The sequence below is a fragment of the Mycena indigotica genome (assembly GCF_014461135.1).
Source record: "Mycena indigotica strain 171206Taipei chromosome Unknown Mind.scaff0010, whole genome shotgun sequence".
Classification (NCBI taxonomy): Eukaryota; Fungi; Basidiomycota; class Agaricomycetes; order Agaricales; family Mycenaceae; genus Mycena; species Mycena indigotica.
Window position 1 is genome coordinate 584,125 of NW_023503009.1, and position 10,653 is coordinate 594,777.

The 10,653-nt window shown below is 50.2% G+C and overlaps 1 protein-coding gene across 1 annotated transcript; it reads right to left on the bottom strand.

Moving 5' to 3' along the window:
• Nucleotides 1-4,944: 4,944 nt before the first annotated feature.
• On the bottom strand, nt 4,945-7,823 carry MIND_01117300 (uncharacterized protein; the record flags this gene model as incomplete). Its single annotated transcript, XM_037367734.1, has 9 exons — nt 4,945-5,324; nt 5,376-5,589; nt 5,635-5,832; nt 5,880-6,309; nt 6,360-6,426; nt 6,479-6,749; nt 6,796-7,025; nt 7,074-7,716; nt 7,767-7,823. The coding sequence occupies 9 exons, from the start codon at nt 7,821-7,823 to the stop codon at nt 4,945-4,947; spliced, it is 2,490 nt and encodes an 829-aa protein (XP_037215566.1).
• Between the last annotated feature and the right edge of the window lie 2,830 nt (nt 7,824-10,653).

Here is a 10,653-nt window from a genome sequence, read left to right on the forward strand (position 1 = left end):
TGTGTGAGGAGGTGAGTTCCCGTTGTAATTCGACATCGTTGTCCTGTCAACAACGATGAGAACAGGAACGGAGGATCAAAGAGAGTACATACTGTTCAGTCTGATTGAAAATAGATTGAGAAGCAGGCTTGAGGAGGAAGTTTCGCTCTTCTAAGAATGCATAAGAACTCGAAGAGCGGCTGCTAGAGCTACTGACCGATGTCGAGCGTTTTGATGGGTTGAGCGCCAGAAGCAGCAGCTGACAGCGGAAGTAGCTGGAGAAGAGCCAATCCTTCTGAAGCTGATCAGACATCTAGAGCAGAGATGCAAGGCCTTGGACTTACTTATAACAAGGTAGGAGGAGGAGGACGAGCACTGTCGCCTCCCAGAGCGGGCGGCGGCGACGTGGCTCCTTTGGGAGGCACTCTGAGTGGTTGTCAGTGGCCAGTTAGTGGGGGGGTAAGACAATGGGAATACCTGTATTCAAAGCTCGGCACAACGAGTGAGACGAATCTTCGCGTCGAGGAGGAAAATTGTTGTTCGAGAAGGTTGAGAGTGAAAATTTGCTGAGCACGTGTGTGGCGAGCGCCACCGTTTTAAGGAGCAGAGGGGGGAGGAGGCCATGGAGGCCGTGGATGGCCTCAGTGGTAGTACCGCCGCCACCCATTGCGTTGCTGAGAGGTTAAGTGAAGCGGTCACTCGTGTGACATCAACGAAGGTGCCTCCCTTCCAGTGCTGATTCCAAGTAGAATCAGCGCTGCTTCTACGTTTTCCATGCTCAGACAAATACGGTAAGCAAAAATATCTGTTTTTATTGCTCATTGTCTCAAGCTATCAGCTTTGAACAATACCACCCAACCTGAACGAGCCTCCGGCTTCCCGAATAAACTTCGCACGGTCATAACGCATCGAACGCTCCGACTTATCATGCCAAACAATACAGGAGAAGCATATCTGAAATTCGACCTCGACGAGCCTCCCTTATCCGACCTCGAGGAGCCTCCCTCGCTCCCCCGAATAAACTTGCATCGTTGTATATGGCATCGAAATCTCCTGACCATCACGCCAAACAACGCAGGAAAAGCCTGCCTGAAACTAGGTGCGTGTCCGAATGTCTCAACTTGAAGTCATGCATCTTACCGCAACAGACCTCCCGCTAGCTCTCTCCATGCGCCTCCCTCTAGCTCTTGGGAGCTCCCCGAATAAAACTCGCATCCTCATCTATGGCATCGAACTCCCCGAACATTGTCCCAAACCATACGGGAAAGGTTCATCTGAAATCAGGGTGAGTGTCCGTCACTATTCGTGCCCGCCACTTCGCGTTCCGGCAAAGGCAAATAGAATGAGCAGTAATATCGAGACTTCAGATCACTCACCGTTACGCAGGTTTATCTTCTACTGTCACCACTTACTATGGGTCGGCGCAAACTATACACCACCAGTGAAGAACAAGCACAGGCACGACGGCGCCACAACCAAACATATAACCAGAGTGTGTGGTATGTTCTTTCACTGCCAGCGATTATATTCTTCTAATTTATCAGCAGCGGCCAAGCCGTCCGTGCTGAACAAAATGCATTGCGGAATCGGCGCAAAGTGGCTCTTCACTCCGTCTCACGCTTGCCAGCTCTCAGCGACAACATTATTGCATTTTCGCGCCATTCACTTCCCGAAAAAGAACCATTATTCCAAGACATCATTTCGACTCCCATCTCTCCTGATGAAACACTGGTGGCTCCCTGGAAGAAAACCCCTCCCTTTGCCATCGACGAATCGACACTTAACATGGATGACAAGGCCCTGCGACTCCTTGCAGTCACCCTCCATGCCATCCGGTTTCGCGAACAATCCCTTCGTGACTTACAACTTCAATCTGACGTAGGAAAATTGGGGTTCAAGAAGGTGGTCGATAAGTTGCGGAATGAACTCCGGTCTCGTATCATTGCATGGCACAATGTGAAATCCCTCGATTACAATCCTTTTACACACCCTTGCAGCTTTGCAATGTGGCGACACTTCCTCCAATGGGAGGCACGCAATATTACACATCTGTATTACCTCCGATTCCTTCCTCCAGAGGCTGCCTAGAAATTTATGACTGATTTTGCTCAATTGCTTGACTGTCTGATATTGTTTCAATTTGTTCTATAGATAATGTTGTTCAATTAGAGAGAATGAGCTGTACAAAAAGAGATCTAATAGTTCCAATTTGCTCCTCTGTGATATCAATAGCACTGTACCCTCTCAACACAGCTGAGATCATGCAAAGGACCCAGATGCCACAGTCATAACCATTGTGTTGTTGTGCTACTCCCTGAAGCCAATTTGAATATATTAAGAGGAGGCAGGAGGAGGCTCTCTTACCATCTCAAAGAGAGGATAAGCAATCCAAGGCTTTGTCTGGTGTATGTGGGCTAGGGGATGGTGATTTATTCTTGCCAACCTTGTCATTGCAGCCAAAAGCTTCATGACATCCTGCAGGGGGGCATCAAAATGTAATATCTCATGCAAAATGGATACATACTGGAAGATCAGAGCTCCACCCATCTAGTTCTGCAAAACTGTCATAAAAGAACAGCATCTGCTCCTTTGGAGAAGCAACTGCAAAGACCCAATGTTGTTGTTGGCGTCGATGGATCGGAATTAGCCAGAGGTCCTTGTCCCAAAATTCTGTTGGAGCTAGATGATGCCAAAGAACAGAGTCATTGGCATCATACTGAACTCTATGGAGGTCAAGAGTACTCAGCAAAGCACAGGAGGTGTTAGAAGGAGCAAAATGCTTCATCACCATAGCTGCAGCTCCATTCAGACAGAAATTGTTGAGCCAGCGAGTGCGATGGCGGAGGCGGTCAAGATCTGTGGAGTCGATATGGAGCTTTCGCCCAACAGTGTCTACAATGGTTCGGGAGCCTGTCGCACCGGGTACACTAGGATTTGCTGCTGTATATTGCTGGAAGTCATCAAAAAGATGCACATCAACTTGCCGGGGAGGCTACAAAAATTAGAAAAAATTAGACCAACTCCAGCAAGTCAATAAGAGCTTACTGGCTGGACCTCAACCCTGAATGTAAATTTCACATCATGCTCATCTGACTCCTCACTATCAAAAACGAGTGCCTCATGAGCATCCATGCTGCCCTCCACAGTAATGTCCAGACTAGGCTCCAACTCCTCTGGAAGTGAGTCAAATGGTGAGATTTCAATTTCCTCATCAGCTAGTTCATCAGATGCTTGGAGGTCAATTCTTGTGGGGGTAGGAGCAGTATAATGAGAGGGTGTAGGAGGAGGAGGGGGGTGGGAGGGGGTGGGAGGAGGAGGGTGAGGATGAGAGGGTATAGGCTCTGTGTGCTGAACCAGATGGACAGAGGATCCACGGAATGCTTGTGCCCAAGATGCTCGTAGAATTGATAGATACTCTCGCCGCTCATGGAGATATAGCTGCAGAAGAGGCTCTACCCACCAATCAAATCCGACCTAAGCCACAGGCAAACCTGAACAACATACCTTCAAAGTGGTCCAGAGCATATGTTAGGATTGCATCCTCATGGTCCGAGCCGTAGTGGGAGTATTTTTGAAATATCCCCCGGTTGTAACCAGGAAACCCGATTGAAATATCCCTGGAAATAACCAGGACCCGGTTGTAACCAGAATTTAAATAAATAATCATTTAAAATAATGGCCATCAGCAGAATCAAACCGGCAACCATGTCAGTGTGATCCGGAATATCTGCTATTAGACCAAGAACGAATTGAACTGGATGCCATTTATAGGCTCTCCTCCTTACCCTAATCTCCCCGGTCGCGACGGCCGGGGTCTTCTACCCCGGACCCCGACCAGGGCTTTGCCCTGGACCCACCCTGCCGGGGGCAATAATTATTTTTTTCTTATTTTTTTTCTTATTTTTTTTCAATAATTTGCTTCTGAATAAGGTCTGTGCATACTAAGTTTGCGGCGCCGGCCGCAACGGCCGGGGGTTTTCCACCCCGGACCCCGACCGGGGCCTTGCCCCGGACCCCACGCTGCCGCGAGCCGGCGCTCGCCGCGGGGCCCGCTGCGCGGAGCCGCTGGAATCAGGGTCCATCAAATGAGGCTGATATCAAGCATTCTTAGTCGATCGGATTACTCCTGATGATGTTCGATCACTCGGTCGTCCGTTCGACTCTCGCTTTTACCATTTCTTTATTTGGTTATTTGTTGCCGTTTTCAAATGTCCTGGTTATAACCCGGCCTGGTTCGAGTCGGGGCTGTTTCAATCCGATTCCCTGGTTGCCACCGGGTACTTTTCAAACGCACTGCCGCGAGCCGGCGCTCGCCGCGGGGCCCGCTGCGCGGAGCCGCTGGAATCAGGGTCCATCAAATGAGGCTGATATCAAGCATTCTTAGTCGATCGGATTACTCCTGATGATGTTCGATCACTCGGTCGTCCGTTCGACTCTCGCTTTTACCATTTCTTTATTTGGTTATTTGTTGCCGTTTTCAAATGTCCTGGTTATAACCCGGCCTGGTTCGAGTCGGGGCTGTTTCAATCCGATTCCCTGGTTGCCACCGGGTACTTTTCAAACGCATTACAGGGAGGGGTGATGGTCCAACCACTGACGCATGTTGTTACGTTCCAAGTTTAAGTGAACCACCTCCTCCTGACAACGATCAAGAGTATGGAGGCTCCGAATACCTTGTCGAACATCTTCATCTTCCAGCCAACGCGGTGGCCGTCCCTCTGATGGTGTAATCCAAACATCCTCATGCAGTGACGTATCCTCTCGGAGTGCGCTAAGTTGAGTTGGAAGTGGTCGTGGAACTGGAACCTGACAGTCTACAGGCCGGAGTTGCTCAAACTCAGCACAGTAGTTATTAAATTTCTTAAGAGCCTTCAACAAAGCTGGTTGGCGTTTAGTAATGGTAGAACGAGTTGCTTGATACAACTTTGTTCCTAACCTTTGGTTAGTGGAGGCTCTTAAAATTGATCAAAAGATACCAAGTGGCTCCCGTCGGCCTGAAACTGCTTGGTCCAGTGTCTCCCACTCTTGAAAAGACCCAACAGCCTTTCTCCGTATACTGATCTTGAGGTCACGCATCATTAGAAGAAGACGGGCAACCTCTGGTGGGAGGCCCTCCAGTGCTGGGTAGATTCCAGAGATGTTGAGAGAGGCATAAAGAGCCTCCGCTTGTTGTGAAAGCTCAGAGTGTGTTGTCTCAAGCTGGCGTAAGAGTTGCTTTGTGTCATTAGCTGATCTGTCGCCAGGTATCGTTTGGCGAACTTCAAGGATTGACTTTTCCACCAGATCAATCTGGGCTTGCAGTGCAATCACTTTGTCCAGCTCACGCTGTAAGCGCTTCGGGGCATCTGGATAAAAGAATATTAGTAAGCTGATCAGAGCAAAATGGAGCCACCAACGTCTACGAATAGCACTCTGTGCCAATCTTTGGGCCTCCCACTCTGTGCGAAGCTCTGAAATCGGAACTCCAGATCGCAGAAGAGTCATCCGGGCAGCTTTATACTTGTTTGCGCAGTTCTTGTCTTGGCGAACAATCCAGTTTCCAAGGTTGTAAAAGCCATCTTCATTGACAAAGGCAACATATTGATCTATTGTCCAGATCCTTCTTGAGTTCTATTTCCAGTGAATAAATGAATAGATGATAAATATAGAACATACCCATTGCCCACGGGTGATTGGGATCAGTTTTCGAATACGTGACCAGAGGCGCTCAATGCATTCATTGTCAGTTAAGCCCATTCCAACAACCATCCGAGGATTATACTTCAATTGACAGCTCCATTCATGTCCATAGGCATGCATGGCATTGAGCACAAATGCTACACGCTCCCGAACTCCAGGATGAAGGATATCATACTGAAATCATCAATAAGAATTAGACAAATAAAGATATAAGTGCTGACCAAATTAAGCGACCGATCTACAACACAACCAACATCGTATGCCTGCCAGAGGGTAGCCTCCGGAGGGAGATGGGACAGAACCTCCTCCAGCAATGCAACAATATAGTGGTGTTGCTCCCCTGGTGTATCAATGTTACACGTAAAGAGGACCTGTGAATGACGGCAGGTAAGGGCAAAGATGCCGCTTGCATCATATCGTCTTGGGTCTGCCAGCCTTTTCTTTTCGTTAGCAGCACTCCAGTTTTCAGAGCACCCATCATCTGGTACTTGGACCGGACGCCTCCTCGCTTCATTCATCCGTGCCTTGACAGCCTCAATCCTCTCCTTCGAGACAAAGAATCGAGGGTAATATCCCGTTGGACCATCACCTGCCGATCGAAGATGTCGGTAGCTAAAGCATGCATCACCTGCCAACTGGACGTCCCCACCGCTGTTTAGCAACTCAGTATAATAGATGACATTAATGACGAGAAGACCTACATATTCAAGGGGCGTCCCCATTCTGTTGCACTGAAGCACAGAGGGCAGCGTTCACGCAGTATTCGGTCTGCACGACCAGGATGGAGTGCTGGGCTATTTATTGTGGTCTGTGTAGCGACAGGAGGTCGTGGTGATGGAGCCGGAGGTGGCGGCGGTGGCGGGCGGTGGTGGCGGCGGCAGAGGCGGCAGCGGAGGCAGTGGTGGAGGCAGCGGCGGAGGCGAAGAAGGCAATGGAGACGTATTGTTATCTGTATTGAGGGAAATAGCCTCTTCTGCGGCTGCTAAGAGTGTGTCCATGCGCAATTGCAAGCGGTCTCGTAGGTTGCTAGACCACAATACAGCCTGTGTCAGGCTTTGTCGAAAAGGATCTGTCGAACGAGCACCCGGCTTCTGAAACTAGCATTAGATATACAACAATGGAAGAAATAAGTCTTACTGTGTTCGATAGGACATGATATCCCCGACGCTGATAGACAGTTCGAAGCGCGTGAGCCAGCGCTGTGATTGCATCGCAGGACCGCTCAAAGACAGCCCGGTAGAGCTCCAGTAAGTCGATTGACATGCCAATGCGAGGCCGGCGTGGAGACGCAGGGAATACACCGTGTTCGACAAGAATGGCGCCCAAAGATTTGCATGCGCAAGTCGTGATAGAAACAGATTGCATGTCTGTTTCAGCATTAGTATAAGTTGAAACTCAACGATGTATTGACGCACGAGTGGGGTACAGGCACTGCACAGTGCTGCGTGTCGATGAGACGCATCCTGATCCGCAAGGGTGGTGGATGGAGGCGACAATATGGGAGGGTGGTGATGCATATGTTGCGGCATGGAAATTGGCCCAAGGAGCTTCCAGCTCAGCGAGAAGCACGTTCCAAGCGCCGAGAAGACTAGCATTCGAGCTTTGCCTGGGGTGCGAAGCCCATGTGGGAAGCGCCATTTGAATTGGCGTCGTTGGCGCGAAGATTGGAGGCTCCGCTGTCCCTTCAGCCCCCTCATCCTCCCAGTCCATTCCGTCGTCCGCGGCCTCTTGGTTGTCGATGGGAGGTGCATTGTTGTCAGGATCAGAGGAAGTGTCGCCGTTGAGCAGGGCCATAAGTCGAGATTCAAGCGCGTGTTGACGCGCCGCTTGATTCCGAGTGGGCTGAATGACGCGTTTCATGCGGCCTGTGCGAGCGCCGAAGCGGGCTGACGTGATATTCACCTGCCCCGCGGGTACGAGGCTGCGTGTGCCGATTGGAAGGGCGAGGATTGGGGAGCGCTCCATCCCGCGCCATGGAGGAGGAGCAAGAAGCAATGCGGCGCTTCGTTCCGGGATCGCCGGTGGTAACGGGCTTGTCACGCTCCAGTGGGAACGGGCCTGGTAGGTGATTTTATTACTTACAAACTAAACTACCTAACAGGTCTTACGGTAAGGGAGTGGGGAGCTCCCTGGGGTGAAATGCGGATGAGCATGCGGATGAGCATGCGGATGGAGGGGAGGAGATGGTTGTAGGGCTTGGTTTGTAAAGATTTTGGAGGTTATCAAACGGTTTGATAAAAATAGCCTCTGAAACCCTGTTTATAAACCGGTTTTTAGGTTTTATAAACCAACTGAGCCGATATGACCGGAGAGATCAAAATTGCCTTTTTAGGAAATTTTTTGCAGCAAAATTTGGTGTTTTAACTTCAAGACTTTGAGATTCATAATCATTAGGGGTTGAAACAGCAAGGTTATATCAACTATCACTTGTAAGTTTGCATAACATGAATTAGTTATATATAATATGTATAATTTACTTATCAGCACTGGTAGATTTTAGAACCCCTGTCATGAATCCTTTAGAACACTTAAAAATCATGATAACCTTGATAATAATTAATCTGTATAATTAGTATAGTATAGTCACACGCCCAAGCTCCCAATAGTTACTAGGATTAATCATGATCAATATGGCAATATTAGCCGAAAGTGGGTTGAGATCCTACTTGATAAGAAACAATATATTATAATAGACCTATAAGATATGATCAAACCTGCTAGCAGTATATACAAGCAATATTGGTGTAAAGTAAGTCTGGTTTGCTAGCTTCTTTCCTTTTTTGGGCGCTTACTAATATAAAACCATAAAACAGGGGGTTTCCAGCCAGGCTGTTTATAAACATATAAAACAGGGGTGTTTATAAACCGGTTTACAAACACCCCTATATAAACCAAGCCCTAGATGGTTGAGAAGGGTATGTTCGTCGTCCGCCCATGGTGTTTCTAGGAAGGGTAGCGGACGATCAAAGGGTTTGGCAATAGGTGCACAAAAAGTCGCTCTCTTTACTCGTGTCGTTACTAACAGTCTCCCCCAGCAAGCTCTTTATTTCATGTCGCATTATCGTTCTCCAGCAAGACTTTCTGTCGGACAGTCTCGGGACCCGTTATTTCTCCCACGTTGGGAAGACTGCCATTATTATCGCTTGTTGTCAAGTGCGTATCTGACTATCGCCTACTTCCATCCATTGACTGAATGCTTAAGTCCTCCCCGCCATCCATGGCGTATTCTCCCATGATCTTTCTTTCATCTCCGCAACGGCACGATGTTGGTGGTTGTGAAGCAGCCCGACGGCCTTCGGCAGCAAAATCCCGTACTTTGGCCAAGCGTCCGCGCCGTCGCGCCAATCTTCCTCGGTTCTTCGTCAAGCAAAACAGCATTGCTGCCGTCCAAATCCTCATCTTTCGCAACAACATCATCTCCGCGTCAGCGTAACGACAACCATGTTTTTGGTCATGGGGCTGGATATTCGACCGATGTCGACTAACTTTGACAGAGAGCAGTCGAGGGCAATTTGCGTCAAGCTCGTGGACCATCGCAGCTTTCTTAACTGCAATACATCTTCACCATAACTCCCTGTTCCCCTGTTCTCCCTCCCCCGTCCTCCCCGCCCACGCCTGCACCTTCCCCATGAAATCGGCGTCGACTTCCCAAAATGGCAAGTCACGTGCTCGCTCGCCGACCGGAAGACGTCAATATATCTCGCAGAAGGCGGCAGCTGGAGGTCTGTGGAGTGTATCTCCGCGTGCCGCATACTTGTCCCTTCCTACTCAATCCTTTTTGCGGCGCCATTCGAGGGGCAAGGCTGCTGTCGAGCGCCTTTTGTCTCGCAGCCATATGGGAGCACTGGCATGGGCGGCGATTCTTCGTCGAAGGGCAACATACACGTGGGCGGAGGTAATTGGGTGCGATGTAAAAGACGGGGGGAGGAGCTCGGCAGAGAGCTTTGAGCAGATTGGGGGAAGCAAAGCTTGTGCAAACTAGTACTAGGGGGAGTTGCCCATCGGAGGACCGTATTATACAGACGCAACAACATGCTGCGAAAAGGCGTATACATGCAAGCCGTTTTCGCTAGTCGCCAAACGAGATCAGGAAGGCGATTGCACGCTGCACGCTCTTTGAAAGCCCACCCCTCGCAACCATCAATCGCCCTGCCCAAGACGCTATCCATCCCGGCCCCGCCCACCACCCTTCCTCCTCCCAAGCACGTCTGCGTTGACGAGGACACGGGCAACAATAGTCGGAAAGATGTAGTGAGCGTCGCTCCATATGGGGGAGCACGAGATACACCCCACAGGGCAGTACTCTGCATGGTCGTCGAGATATATGGAGGGCTGTCGGCGCCGGAGGTCCGGCGTGGCACGTGATCTCGCCGATTTTGGCATGGATGGCCGGATGGACAACGAGCGCGGTGGTGGGTATGGGCAAAGAAGGCGGGTGATGCATCGGTGACATGGGATGAGAATTCGGAGGCAGAGGGGCGATTATGGGCAAGCTTCATGGCGCGCTGGCTTTGCGGTAGGTGAAGGACATTTAGTCGACTGCGTCCGCGAGGCGGGAAATCGTTCAGTGTAATCTTGACGAGAAGATGGTAGAGTGGGTGCTAGCAGGTCACTGGCAGAGTCTCCGGTCGGCAGAGGTATTTGGTTTGGAGAAGGGCGTCTGCGACTACCTCGCCGAAAAGCCTGTCGGCGAGGCCCTCCCTGCACATGAGCGGCATGAGCTGGCCCGTCTTGTATACTTGATGCGCGAGTAAAAGGAACCAAGCGCCCGTCGCGGAGGGAATGGAGGAGACGATAATGTCGTCAAGAGGGGAAGTTTGGCATAGGTCTGGTATTGGCAAGGTCAGAAGGCCCGCGAGTGTCGCTCGGGTGTGGCCACGTACCTCTCTCTGAGTCTAACCAGCGGTCATCCCGCACAGGCTCTGTCTCCCGCGGAGCTCAGACTCCTCCCGTTCTCAGTGAGCCGTCTTCAGGAATGTGCTGCGAAAACGCGTC